Raw genomic sequence first — 15,440 nt, 5'->3', positions numbered from 1 at the left:
AGTTCGATGCGTGGTTTCCATTTGAGTTACAAGTACAGCGGCTATATAAAAACTATATACATACATATATATAAATATATATATATAAATATTGTACTTGAACCAAATTGATTTATATATATACATATATATACATTATTATTATTATTATTATTATTATAATACAGCATTATAGCGGCGTATATATGCACACATACAGCAACAAGTACACACATTCACACACATATATATATATAAACATAATACAAAATGAAAATAAAAGGCGAAAGGCAAAGTTAAAAGCATAGTTACTAAAAAACAAGAACAAAAAATACTTAAAAAACAAGAAGAAGAAGATGATGGAGATGATGGAAAAAAAGCCAAGCATTCTGTAAAACATAAACGTACATAAGTATATTATATTATATTTTCATAACACATGAACAATTTATACATGAGAAAAGAAAATGAAGAACAAGTAAATAAATGAAAATGCAAACTTGCGTAGTAAATGAGAAAAATATAAAAACCAAAAAATATGAAAAAAAAAAATCGAACAAAACATAGTGAATAAAAATATGAAAAAAATCTGAAAAAAATGTATAAAAAAAAAAACAAACAAAATACTTGCAAAGCGCGTTTTATTTCTGTGCACTTAGCGTAGAGGGGGAAATGTGGCAAAGGATGGAATGCTGGCAGCCAAGGATAATGACAGGATTTGCAGTTGGGCTTTAGCAAATAGCTTACTTCAATAAGCAGCTGTCAATGGCGACGATGGACTCCAATCGATAGCAAGCAATTGCAAGAGCTGCTCAAAGCGATGCTCAAACGAATTATTAAGAAGAATTTTGAAATTGATTGCACTGATTGGCAGCTAGCAGCTTTGGGCGAGTCTGAGCATAATTGGGGTATATTTGAGCTGACTTCCGTTCTGTACATACAGAACTGTATAAACAAATATGTGAGCTTAAACTAGACTTTACTGCTTTGCTTGCTTCTCTCTTAATCTCGTTTCATTGGAGTTATATTCGCAAATTTAAAGTCGCCAGCAGCTAAAACTCTAAAAAGTGTGAACAAATATGATTTAAATAGATATTATCAAGTTAAAATTACAATTTTCAAATGAATCGAGTTTCATATTTGTGACTGAATCTAAGTTACGAAATAAGTATAGATCGCACTAGAATCTGAGCTTGAAATACACATGGAGAAACCAATAAATAAAATAGAGTTATTAATCGATATCGTATATGTACATATATGTACAATATGTATATTAGCCATACCTTATACTACAAAAACATTCTTCTCTTACCAATTTGAATGCTTTCCAGGCTAAAGGTGATAAATGTATGAAAAAGTGACTCAAACGACAAACAACAGCAAAAAATATCCAAGCCATCGGCTTATATTGAAAATCTGCCGGCTTAGCTGCAAAAAATAAACCCATTATAAAGTAGTCATAGCTGGAGGCTGCCAAGAATGTGCTCCCCTTCCCGAGCGTCTTCAGCCGTCATCCTTGTTGTTGTCCTTGTTGCTGTCGTTGTTGTTGCTGTTACGCGCGCACATTTTCACATATCATAAGGTTTTATGCTTATTAAAAGGCAACGGCAAGAATTGAGCATAATTTATATGATTTGCCTATGAGTCGGACAAAAATGCTGTTTATGGCCCGATCAATGGGCCACGATATATCCAGCTAGATATACTTATAGCAAAAGATTGCCCACTGGCACAGATAGACCAAATAGTTTTTGGCCAGCAGCAGAGCAACCCTTAGGCAGCGTGGAGCCATACATATAAACATGTACATACACATATACATATATATATATATAAAGACAGATAGATGGAGCTGGGGCCAGATTGGCAACGGGGTTCGCTGTTATCCAGCAAAACAATCAACAGCGCGCTTTTTAAGCCCAGCCAGATATATTTTCTAATGCTTTTTTTCTGTAACTTTTCCACCATTCACCCTTGTTTTTCACGCTTCGAGCGCTTTATGGGCGTCGTCTCTCTCCATCCTCATTGTTGTTGTCATCCTTGCGGGCAGAAATGGTAGGCTCAATTGAGGTCCTGGGGATTGCTATTGGCATTGGGACTTTGTTTGCGGCTGCGGTGGCTCGAACTGTGACGCTGACTCCATCTCTGGCTGGGCACACAGATTGGACCTTTTCCTTTCAGTCAGTCCCCTGCTAGTCCGTGAAGATGTGTGAAGAGAGTATGCACTAAAACAGACAGCAGGAGACGTAGTTAATTAGCATCAAGAGTGGAGCAGGAATTTAGTCATCGAATCACTTCTGCGAACCATTTTAAAGCTTCGATTAGTATTTGCCCATCGATTAAAATCGAAATTAGGTTAAGTTTAAGCAACATCTTGAATTAATATAAGATTATGTCTCTTAAGTATGCACAGTCTTATTTAATGTTAACAATAATTTTAATCGATATATGCATAAACATTTCAAATTAATTTGCTTTCCAGCTTATGTATATATAGAAAATTTATGAGAGCTCTCCAAAAATCTCCGAGGGTCTTTGGGACACTATTAAAAATAACTCCCTTTGCCTGTTAGGGTATCTGCTAGTCGGGCAGTCGCCCACTCCGGCTTGTTTTGTATTCGTCTTTGTCACAGTGGCATGTGTCGGACTGGCAGTATCTACAAGTACGTGTATCTTTTGTTGCTTCTGCTGCTGCTTTGCCTTTTGCTTTTGTTGTTGTGTGCGTGAATTGTTGCCATGTTGTGCTGTATTCTGTTTGTGTGTGTGTCTGTGTTTTTTTTTTCTCGCTATGCCCTTCAAATTATGCACTATCTGGCCGTTGGGCGGGCAGGCTACTGGGTGGAATGAGCGGAGATTGCATTAAGATAAATTTAACTGAATCAATTTGCTTAATAGCCAATTGAAGAGCAAAGCCAGCAGCAACAGCAGCAGCAGTAGCAGCAACAGTGAAAACAAAAAAATAAGAGAGCCAAAAAAAAAAAAAATAGAAGCTCGCAAAAACAAAAACAAACCGTCTACAGTTTTAGTGTCATTTATTTTAACGTTGATTTCTTCCTATCCATTTATTTACATTGCACACTTCTCAGCGGAAAACCACCCAAACACCCACAAAGCCACCACCCACGCCTCCTTTCCACGCTTTCCTACCCTCTCTCCCCTCTCAGTTGTCTTAATGAAAAGCCGTCCAGCTGGCTTAATACAAACGCGCTTCAACAGGGCCGAAAAATAAAAAAAAAAAAAAAAACACAATGAAAATAAAGACAATGAAAGCGAGAAAAAGCGAGGAATATAGAGAGTGGGAAGAGGGCGATTTTTCGGTGTGCGAAAGATTTTATAAATCTTAAAAGTGGCGGCACAATTATATAAGCTTTATATAAGTCTTTGGCATTGGCTTCGCTCTCGCAGCTTTGGTCAATTTCAATTACGTCGCACGAGACGAAGTTTTCCAGCTCTAGCCCCATTGCATAAGAGCTCCATGCCAGCCAGGCACTACCTAGCCGCACTGATTGTGATGGGGTTAAAGTGCCTGGCATTTAGAAACGGATGTTCCGATTCACATTTTGCAATGCAATAAGATAAACTTGGCTACTTCCGGTTGCCTCTGGTCTCTCTGCTCTAGAGTGGACTGCAAGCGAGGGCGTTTCAGCAAAGTCTCGCAGTGCTCGCACTTCTTCTTCTGAGAAAAAATGTATTATGCAAGAAGTAATAGAAACGAATAATACACTTACTGCTAAGGGTGAGCGGGAGCGAGTGAGAAAGGGAGAGAAAGAATGAGAGATCGAAAAAAATAACATTGATAATATTCTACAAAAATTTTAAGCTACGGAGAGAGAAAGAGTGAGAGAGAAAATGGGCAAGGAAGAGAAATCATCGAGCCAAACAAGATTTGGGATCTAGAGAAAATAAATCATCCAATAGTTATAGAGATAGAGAGAGAGAATGCGAGACTAGTATTCGGACTTGCTCTCCCTCTCAACACACTCATTTGCATATATCAACGAACAGCCTCTCTATGTCTCTCTTCTCTGCTCTCTCGTGACACACTCCCCAACAAATTGAAAATACCCTTTTCAAGAGTATCAAGAGTTCAATTAAATACAAATTCTTTTGCGTTTCGGACAAAGCTGAAGAAGTGGACAGCTTAAGGGAATTAATTTCTATTGGCCTCTGGGTGTGGTTATTTTTTTTACGCCCGTTGGAGCGACCCTCGTTACGTGGAGGTGTTCCTCTTGTTGTCTCTGGCTAAAGCGTGTGTTACGCACATGTCTGTGTGTGCGTGTGGGTGTGTGCTTGTGTGCTTGTGTGCGTGTATGTGTATGTGAGTGAGGTCCTTGGCCAAGTCAAGTCGAGTCGAGTCAAACTGATTTGCATGACGAACGAAAGGTGCGTAGAGACGGGCAGCTACGGCAAGGGCTGAACTGGTCGAAACATTGGGGCCGCTTATCGCAATGGATGAATCTCCCTTGGAGCCAAAGGTAATTGCCGCGAAGCGCCCATTTTTCGCACGGATCGCTTACGCACATGTCCATAAAAATAGATAGCTATATGCATACATATACATACATACATACATGTATATGTAAAGCATGCCGGATGTGAATGAATGTATAGCAAATGGGCGAGCAGGCGGAAGAGCGGCAGGAGGAGCACCTTCAGCTAACGCTCGAATCGGAGCCTATGCAACTAATTATAGGGCGCGTAACGGATTTTAATTATCGCACTGTGCGCGCTCGCTCAGCTGTTGCCTGGTTGAGTTTCCTTGACGTAATTGTTGCTGTTGCCATTTTCTGTTGCTCGTTCAGGCAGTGCTGAAAAGGTGAGTATATCAGCTTTGTAGGTAGCTTTGATAAACAGACGATGAAGACTTTAAATTTTATAATATATATTTTTAATATATAGTTTAGGTTTTTTTTTTTAACCTAATTTTTAATACATTACATATGTTGGAGCCTTCTTTCTATGTCTACTGCCGTCTGGCTAATCATAAAAATTACTATAAATGTGGAGCTAATGCAACTATTGACTCTTCTGATCCATCTAGAAATCTGATCTATATATACAGATATATGGTAGATATATAGATAGATCAACTATGCTGTCAATCTCTTCAATCGATATGTAAAGCTCTAATCTGAGGATCAACATCTATCGCTAATTCAATTTGTATTATTTCATTTAATTTTCAACAAGTATTATGCAGTCAGTAATGCTCAGCTACAAGCAACAGCAAAACAAGTTCCAATAGTCTCGATTTTTGTTCTCGTTTGTGGGTGCAGGCAGAGTTCGTCGTGGACCTGAAGCCTAGGCACGCCCTGAACGACAGTTACAAACAGCCGGCTGTGGCAATCGATTGATTGTGGCCAAACACGCAGCGCTTGGACAGGATAAATCAAGTTCCTGACATTTTCTTAGCCTCTAGCGTGCGTGAACTTCGTTAATGCAAGCAGAGAGCCAACAGCCCAAAACAACAAAAAGAACTGAAGTAGAAGCAGCAGGAAGAGCAGGAGCAGCAGGAGCAGCAGCAGGCAACAGGCCTCATATAAAAGCCAATATCCAATTCCCAAACGCTGCGCGTAATGGACTGAAATCCAATACAGAAATATGCATGAAACACACACACACACACAGACGCACGCACACACATACACACACACATATCTATGTATATATGCTACAGACACAGATTCCAACGCAGATGTCAAGGAAATATGCGCCGTTTAGTCACAACTGTCAGTTTTCAATTGATTTGTCGAGCCATCCTGTGCAAGGGCCACGCTGTGTGCTGGGGCTAGTTGGGGGTCGGGGCTGAGAGAGAGGGGATGGTGGGTGGGGGCTGGGCGTCCATCAAAGCCAAAGCCAAACAAAGCAAATGTGAAAACATTAAAGCCATTTCGCTCGAAATATGAAATATGGCTGCGATAGTTGCCCACACCAGAAATCCTGCCCATTCGCCATTCGCCATTTCCCATTTCCATTTGAGCTGTGGCCCGCAGCTTTCGTCCTGCGAAACTTGTTTGCCAGTCATGCAAGCGAAGTCAATTTTCGTATCGTCATTGTTAACATCATCAATTTGTGTGCTTAATTTGGAAACTGACGCGCAACCGTAACAGGGGAGACAAAGGCCAAGACCAGGAGCAGGACCAGGACCAGGACCACGACCAGGACCAGCAACAGAACCGAGCACCAAGACCGCAAGCAACTAGGATACGCTAGGGCCAACGAGCACTCTCTCTCACCTTTAAGGAGCAACAACATAAATTGAGATACGGCTGCTGCTATTGTTTATTACATTTTGCACACACTTGACGAAAGTGCGGCGATAAATACGAAAGCAACTGATATATAGCCGCCAGGATATGAGCTGAATTTAAGGATATGAGTGGAGTGTGCACGTGGGAGTGTGTGTGTGTGTATGTGTGTGAAGGATACGTCGAATAACGCAGGCCTTGGGGGCCACAAAATCAAAACAATTGCAGCTCAATTCAATTGCTCGCAGCACAGATGAGAATCGAGGCAAGGCGAGTCGAGTCGAGTCAAGGCGTGATGGCAGGAGCCAGCTGTAATGGGCGAGTGTCCTGGCATGTCCTGTTTTGAAGTTCATGAGGTTATGATTTGGGCTGAACAGTTCGACGATTGTGTTACAATTTGTTACAGCTGTAAGGAAGCTGTGTGAAAGCTCTCGAGGGACTTTTTAGCCAATATAAATTTTGATCCTTCTTGAAAAATGGAAGCAAACATAAATAGCATCAAGTGGAAAACTGAAACGTTAACGAAAGGCGGGGCACATCGACGACATAAATGAGTGGCGGACTGAGCAGCACATTTAGTAGCAAACAAACACAAACACAAACACAAACACATACACACACACACACACACAGACAGAGAGGCAGGGAGAGAGAGAGAGAGAGAGAGAGAAAGACAGAGATAGAGTGAAAGCTACACGCACTGCGGCTGTGAAGGACACACAATGTTAGAGCTACCCATATGTATCTATGTGTGTGTGAGTCTGTGTTGCTTGTATTTGTAATAAAAGCGATGAAAATGGCAACAACAACAACAACAACAATGACAGCAGAAAGGAAAACGAAATGGCAAAATAAATTGAAAGAGAAACAAATAAAAATCAACGAGAAAAAGGCTGCGGAAAAAAAGGAAGCTCAGTCTGAACGTGCGTGAGTGAGAGAGACAGAGAATCGTAGCTAGTAGCAAGCAAATATTGAACGCACAACAATAATAGCAACAACAACAACAACAGCAACAACAGCAGCAACAGCGAGACACACACACGCACAGCAGTTGAAGGAAAATAATCGTCGATAAAAAGCTGGCGCCAAGATAAACGTAATATGAGCTAACCATTGCCCCGGCCCGAATGGCAGACCCGGACCCAGACCCTGGCCACGCCCCCGCCCCCCGGGCCACGGGCCCCTGTGGCAAGTGGCTTCGCACATCACACAGGGCATTATTGGGTGACATGTGAAGAAGCTCTCTAGGCTCTGAAGCCTTGAGCAGCAAACGGGCTTTAGCCCACTTGAATTTGTGTTTTACAAGATACAATTCAGTTAATTCCCAAAGAAAAGTTAGTCAAGAGTGGCATTAGAGAGTGGCTAAATGTTTATGCAAGCGAAAAAAAAAAAAAAAAGAAAAACTAAAGATGCCTTTATCACAGATGGCAAATAATTTGGATATGCCGTAAATTGTTGCATACTTTCAGGCCGTTGAATTAAAGCATTTGAGCCTTGTTTGAAAATAACGTATTTTTATATATACTTAAAACTTGACAAATAATCTTATAATTGAATCTAAATAATATTATATTTAACCAAACAGCCTGAAAATGCCAACGATTAATTTAAATATTCTTATGCAGATAGATTAAATTTGCAAGAGTTTTTATATCATTTAAAACAAATATTGAAATCTATTACTTGTCCCTTCGTTCAATTTGTATGAGTGTGTGTGCTGGGAAGCATTTAAAAGCTGACGTTCACAGCTCCCAAATGGCTTAAAATTTATGACACAAATAAAAGTACTGGACAGCAGTCGTCACCCAAATGCTTCGAATTCGATTGGATGCGCAAAGCCACCGTCAGCAATGGTCCGCAGCCTCGCCCCCTTCGTGGTCGATCACCTGCCAATGCGCAAGAAATGAAAACACAAATAAATTAATATTTGGCTTAGTGAAATTCAATTTCTTTACGAGTATCCGGTGGCCAGCAGGGACAGGGCTGTGCGTTGTTGGTTTCTGGCTGCTGGTTTCTGGCTGCTGGCTGCTGTCTGCTAGCTGACGATAAAACGCTTTCGTTTTCAGGTAATTGGTTGTAAGTGGCATAAACATAAAACGAAAACTGAATATTTATGACATTATTGGACTGTTTGCCTACATAGCTAGATAGCAGCTCCTACAAATTCAAAACCCAACTGCCGGTGAGCCGCTTGATTATCGTTTCCGCCACAAAAACTACTTTCGATATATATTTCGAGCATTTCCGGAATGGAAATTTAGTTTCTGTCATTCTTAATACCTAATAATTTACTACATTAAATGGTTATACTCTTTTTAAGCACATACCATATTTATGGCTTGATAAAAATTAGAATTAGTTTCTTCTTTTTATTGTGACATTAGAGTGCAAACATCGATACCCAACAAGCGAATATATATTTAAATCCCAACAGCTGTCGAAAACTATCGATGATTATCGTTTTTATTAATCAGTGTTAACTGTTGACCGTTTCCGGTATTTCTTTGCTGGCATATTTAGTGCTCAATCAATACACGAATGGTGCTTTCGATTGAAATTAAATAGAAATTTAATAGTTCTGAAGAGCTTTACACATTTTATGCTTTCTTTGTCAATTATTATGTTATAGATCACTTAATTAGATTCATTTTCATAATTTGCTGATATTTCATTTTAAAATTTTAGTATTTTAAATAAATGCTGCCACACCGAACAGCTGATTGCTTGCTATCAAAACAAAAGTGAAATGCACTCGAATCGTGTCAATAAACATTAAATAAACATATTTATGTATATTTAAATAGTTAATAATATAGTGTGACTGCCATTATAATCTAATCCAAAGTATTTAACATCTGACAAAATGAGCGACGCAATGCTAGGTAAAGCTCTCTTAATACGCGCAGTCGAATGCGATCAGAGTGGTAGAATTTTGGAAGCTCAAACACTTTATCAAGATGGTATTGCGCAGCTGATGTCGTTTGTACACAGCGAACCGGATGAAGTGAAGAAAAAAGGTTTTCTAACCCGAATCAAAGAGTACATCGATCGAGCAGATGCCATCAAAGCGAGGGTAAATGGCAAAATGATGCTCGGCGAGGTGGTCACCCACCTGTCGATCGAAGAGAACGATACGGGCAACGATTACGATCAAATCTTCGGTCAATATATGACCGATAAGACCATTGAAATTATGCTCGAAGAGCCGTATTTAGCACAAAACTATCAGGTGAACTCTTTATACCTATAGAAGTTAACCAGCGCGATAATATTAAAATTTCTCTGCTCGTTATAGTTTCAAAATCTTATTCGCTTCTTGGAGCTGGCTGTGACAAACTGCAAGCATTTGAAATACATTCGATTGATCACCAAAAAAGATACAAACAACCTGGATCAGCAGAAAACTAATTTGGGCCAAATTAAAGCCGATCTAGAGCGTCGTCAAATTGCTTTCTATATCAAGTACGAGGACACTCTGCACGATCGCAAAATATTGTAAGTACGACAATTTATAGCCTATGACATATCTAATCTATTGACCTTATTTATAGCTTGAGCAATGGGTATATAATCAAAATCGGACGTGGTCTGCACTTTTATAAGGCCTCAAATCCCTTGTACTCCATTGGCCTCACCAACTACAAATATAGAAAATGCTTGCAAACCGATGTCGATATATGGCGTACAACTAAATAAGGACAAAAAAAGAAACAATCTATTAAAATAAGAGAAGACAAAGTAATTTTAAAACACTTCTATTAATTCCAAAATACAGCTTTAAGAATTTGTAAAGTATTTGTTCTTCTTAGTCTTATCTTACACTTGCCTGTTTTTAAATAAAGCTTTTTTGTAGTTTTCGTATATAAAATATGGGTGTGTTGGGTCTTTATCAAGTACAGTAAAATTAAGGGAAGCCGTATTTCAAAATATTTTTTTAACTGAACCTTAACGTAAATATTTAAATGTGATATATATTTTATATATATTAATATTTAAATTATAAAAAATATTTCTTGAATTTTAATTTTAATTATAATGACGCTAGAATTGCATTTTAAATTTAATATTAAATATATTACTTAATGACAATAAAATTGATTCACAATGATCTCAAGAGCTTCACCTTATATATGTATGAATTTTAACTTTAAGTTTTACACTAAAGCTTTTTTCTGTGCGAATTTTGCTATGCAATAAATTATGAATATATATATATATATATATATTTCTATATATATATATATATATATATTTCTATATATATATATATATATATATATGGATATATGGCATTGCCTGCAGGGGCGTTTTTTTTTTTTTCCTGGCACACAAAATGTTTAAAATTCATAACTTCGAAAGCAAAGGCAGCTGCACAGCTGGTGAGCTGGCTTCGGTGGCTGAGTGGCGCACGGGCTGGCTGTCTTCTGTCTGCTGTCTGCTGGCTGCTGTTTTGAATGCCGCTAACAGCGGGCGGCCAATGCAGTTGCATATAAAAGACAGAAACGGAAGCGAAACGCTGGATACCTCAGCAGCAGCAGCAGCAGCAGAAGTAGCAGCAGTAGCAACTTCCATTGTCGCCAAAAAAGGAATCTACTTGCAATGTGCTTAAAGCCAGTTAGCCCTGCGTCTACGTCTCCTACACAGCATCTCCTCGCAGTCTCACTCCTTCGCTTAGCTTTGGCAGAGACATGTGCGTGGATAATTAGAACTGCGCCACAGTTGGCTGCACACGCTTACTTATTCCGGGCCTGGCCAGGAGTTTAGATACATACACCCACCCACACTCACACGCGCACACACACACACACACACACAATATATTTTCAATTTACTTGGTGGCATGCCAAGGATTTATCAACAGATGAAGGCAATTGTGTTACGCGACGGCCTAATAAATTGCCAGCCAGAGCTAAAAATGCTTTGCTCGCTTTTAAATTTTATGGCGCGTAAGAAGGGCATACACTAATGCGACCGAAAGCAACCCCCACATGTCCCCACATCCCCAAAAAGTTACTGTTGAGTCCTGTAGACCATTTTGGGCTAAGCTGGCTATTCATTGCCGGGGATCATCTAAAACATGCAACAAGACAGTGGAGCGGGAAGGGAGACAGACCCATTGCGAGAATTGCGTAGAGGCCAGGATTTTCCGCACTCTTGTGGCTTAACCTGACAATTAGAATCAGGTTCAGGTTCAGTTACTCTAAAATCACATCAGCAACTATAGATGCAATCACTTTTCTTCAACTATATTCCAAATTACATTAGCTTAAAATAAAGAAGCTTCCACTTTAGAGTGCTCAACTAGAATGTAACCCGTAAACCGTGCCGAGTGGCTATTTCTAGTAACAAAATACCTATATGAGATAAGATAGAACCTCTTGAAATATTCATTTGATTCTTCTTCTCTCTCCTCATTACACAGTAGCAGTTGTATATATGTATGTATACATATAGTATATGTATCACAGGCCTACCCATTCAAAGCACCATTAATTACATCAATTTCATTAACATATGTTTTACATATTTGGTATGAATCATCTACAATTTGTATTATTAATATACTACAAATATTTGTGAGATATTTATTATAGTTTGTTCGTTCTTCTTCATTAGTAAGCAAAGCAAAAACACAATTTGCTCGGCAAGGACTCAGCAAGGACTGGCACGTCAGCGACGTGGAGCAACAGTTACACTGCAAATCCTTCGACAGTGTCTGCCAATTTGTTAGCTTGTGAATGCACTTATTACAGCAGCCAGGCGAGGCGGCAGACGACACACAACACAAACAATATACAGTAGTACAATGCATAACCAGCGAATTAAAGGGGAAGCCACGAACCGAAAGCATAACTAATCCGCATCTTTAGAGCCACAACGCACACAGTGGGGCAAAAGCTGGCGCGGAGTTGGGGCGACGTGATGGCTGGGCAAGGTTAGTGGGTGTGGCGCTTTTCTATTACGACAAGTACGTACGTAGGGCAAAGGATATGAGTGGTAAATGTTTAAGCGAAGTGTTTTTAGGTTCAGCACTTATGACATTACATTTTATGTGTGTGAGTGTATGTGTGTGTGTGTGAGTGTGCGTGTGTGTGTGTGCTCTCTCACTCTCTCTATTAATTTGCAATGGCTGTATGCCAAAGACTCTGCGCCCCCTTCTCCGTCCCCGTCCCCAGCCTAGCATCAAAATGCCTACGCACACGATTGTTGTGGCAAAGATTTGTGAAAGCGCCACGTAATTGACTTTGCTGCTGATGGTTGCTTGTCCTTGTTGCCGTTGTAGTTGTTGTCCTCGTTGTCGTTGTTATCCTTGTTGCTGCCGCTGCTGCTGCTGTTGTTGCTCCCTCCACAGGCAACTGCTGTTGATTGTGTTGCTGTAAAATTATCATAGTTGGGGCCCTGGTATATGTATCGCATTATGTACACATATACTTATGCCGATTTACGCATAAAACTTTGGATTCCGACTCGGACTCGGGGCGCAAAAGGACGAAAGGACGCAGGTCCAAGCCGAAGGCAAAGAAGAAAAGAAATATATTTATAAATAAAAATAAAAAGGATGGCGCCTTCCGAAGTAAACATTTTCATTCTTTGCGATTTTTTTTTGTTTTTTGTTGAATACTCTATAGCTATTACAATTGGCTTCGAGGGTAGTTTGAATACGAGGGGGAAATACAAGGCAAAATATATTTATTTTTCGGATGTTCTAGCTTTAAAAACCAAAGTAAGAAATAACTATGTATTATAGAATACAAAAATTAATTTTGTTTTGATAGTCATAGAAATAGGAAACTAGATACTTCTAAAATACTAAAAACTCTAGACTTTAAATTTGACAATTTTTCATATAGGATATGCTTTAGTCGCGCCCTCTCGCCCCAAGTACTTTAACTTGTTTTGTTATGTTTTGTTTTTATTGCTGCCAGCAGCATTGACTAGAACAACAACAGCAACTGGCAAATGTCCCACTTGTTACAAGACCCAGCTCCACTCTCTATGAGAAGGATTGGGTGGCTGGATGGGTGATTGGGTGGTTGATGGGTCTACAAAATTGGGCCATAACTTTTGTTTTGCTACGTAAAATGGCGCCAAGCAACCTATATAGGCCAGACAGCATAGCACAGCAGAGCAAAGCAGAGTAAAGCAGAGCATAGCAGAGCAGAGCAGAGCTGAGCTGAGCTGAGCACATAAAGACGATTCTTAACTCTCGAACTAGCAACGCAACAGCAATTCAAATCAAAAACGTGCCATCAATTGGACAGCCCCCAACTACAGGTTTGAAGCGCATATTGCGTATACGCCACATACACACATATATATATTCGACTGGGTGACAGGGCGGGGTCGGACGGGGCATCATTAGCGCCCTGGACCGCAGCTCCATTAAGACGCGCCGCATGCCAACTGGTCCAAGTCTCAGGCACAGCTCGTATATGAACTAAAGTGATTTTCAAATAATTGTCCAGCTGTCTGTGTGCCAGAGTTGACGGAATAAGTTCAATTGAACCAGTCATTTAAAATTAGCCAATGAACTTGATACCTTAAACTACATAAACTCCTTGGTAGGTCAAGTCGCTCATGAACTATACGTTCTACTGAATTATTTATTAGCTCAAGGACGATATGTTGTAATGAACTATTGAACATTAACATTAATTGAACATTATAATTAATTTATTGATTATTTAAATTTTAGCTTTCTAGCTAAACTAGCTTGATTGGAAACGAATTAATATTCAAATAGAAATCAATTTATTTTATTAATGGGACTTTAAATTGAACTGGAACTGCAATAAGAACTTAATCAAATAATATTGTTCATTGCTCGGAAATCATTGAACTGATTTATCAGAACTGAACTAGTATATTACAACTTGTATAATATAACTTTATATTGAATTATAACTCTTATGTGCATCAATCGAAATCGAACTCAATTAGTGCCTAACTACTTACAAACTGAACCATTGAACTTGTTCATTGGAACTCATATGCATGCCAACTGCTAACTCCAAAGCAAATCATTCAAGTTGAACTATTGAGTCGAATATATGCCACAGATTATGACTTGCAAAATGAATCATTGAACTGATTCATTGAAATGGAACTAGTTTCTGTCAGCTCAATGGTCCAACTGTTTGTCTGTCTCTCCATCTGTCTGTCTGTCTGTCTGGCACTTTAGTTGCTTTTGTTGTTGTCGCTGCTGTTGCTGTTGCTGTTGCCTCGTGCTTGGCTAGATTAAAAGCTGTCACAGGCCAAACAAAAGGCAACCGCAGCGCCAACAATTCACAAAGGATAAGCAACAGCAACAACAACAACAACAAAAACATTTTGTTATTGTGCACGCTTTAGATTTGCAATGTATGCCGATTTATAATCAATCAATGTCAGCGCAAAATTCGAAGCGGGTGGCCCAAAGTGGGCCGGGTGGACGATTGGGCGATGGGGCGGGGCTGCAGGGCAGCATATGCTAGCACAAAAAAACAGGCGTTCATTAGGCTACAAAAGTCTGCACGTTCCGCCTTCTACTTCTCCTTCTACTCCTCCACTCCTGCTACTCCTTCAAGCAAAGCTCTGGCGCATTATAAATAGTGCGTGCATAATCGCCCTCAATCTAGGCATATTAAAAGCTCAACATAAACCCAACCACCTTCTTTATAGATCATTTTTAAAACCAAAATCAAAGCCAGAGTGAAAGCCAGCTATAAGCCCTAAGCATTCCAAGTCGTTTAACGCATTAAACGGGCAAGTTAATGAGCGAAATTATATATAAGTTAAAAATATTTTACACTAGTTATTCATTCTATTTATTTATATTTTAGTATTCAAATTTTTCATTTGTATCTTAAAAATGGAATTAAATATATTTATTAATAATTAAATTTTATACATTTCAATTGTGTTCACACACTTTCCCCCTCAAGAAATACTCTCTATATGTTCTCGGTCGTCTACAATGGGGAAGGAGATGCTGCAGCCCTGAGCGATAGGCCTCAGTTAATTGTTGAAGTTGTTAAGAGCAGCTTTAAAGCAGCATAAACTGCTGCTATTTGTTTTTTATTTAATGAAGTAAAGATGTTTAATGACCTGACCTAAGGCTTTGACAGCGTTGACAACTTGGCATTAAAAACCCGAAATTGTAATTTGAGTAATTAAAATTTTGATGCGATAATCGAATGGAATGGTACAGGTAACGGAACTTTCTATATA

General features: G+C 39.3%; 1 protein-coding gene across 1 annotated transcript; it reads left to right on the top strand.

The window, feature by feature from the left end:
• Positions 1 to 8,922: 8,922 nt before the first annotated feature.
• On the top strand, positions 8,923 to 10,098 carry LOC108614681 (MIT domain-containing protein 1). The gene is made up of 3 exons (XM_018008908.2): positions 8,923 to 9,459; positions 9,526 to 9,725; positions 9,782 to 10,098. Exons 1-3 carry the CDS (start codon positions 9,094 to 9,096, stop codon positions 9,924 to 9,926), a joined length of 711 nt encoding a protein of 236 aa, XP_017864397.1. The 5' UTR covers positions 8,923 to 9,093; the 3' UTR covers positions 9,927 to 10,098.
• Positions 10,099 to 15,440: the final 5,342 nt, after the last annotated feature.

Source organism: Drosophila arizonae, chromosome 4 (genome assembly GCF_054131065.1).
Source record: "Drosophila arizonae isolate 15081-1271.41 chromosome 4, UAZ_ARI_1.0, whole genome shotgun sequence".
Lineage (NCBI taxonomy): Eukaryota > Metazoa > Arthropoda > Insecta > Diptera > Drosophilidae > Drosophila > Drosophila arizonae.
Note: the sequence above shows the minus strand (reverse complement) of the source record. Positions and strands in the feature narration are given on the sequence as shown.

Coding starts and splice junctions, on each gene's coding strand:
- LOC108614681 (XM_018008908.2), top strand. CDS start 9,094: ATGAGCGACGCAATGCTAGGTAAAGCTCTCTTAATACGCGCAGTCGAA. Junction 9,460..9,525: donor ATTTAGCACAAAACTATCAG/GTGAACTCTTTA, acceptor TGCTCGTTATAG/TTTCAAAATCTTATTCGCTT. Junction 9,726..9,781: donor CTGCACGATCGCAAAATATT/GTAAGTACGACA, acceptor CCTTATTTATAG/CTTGAGCAATGGGTATATAA.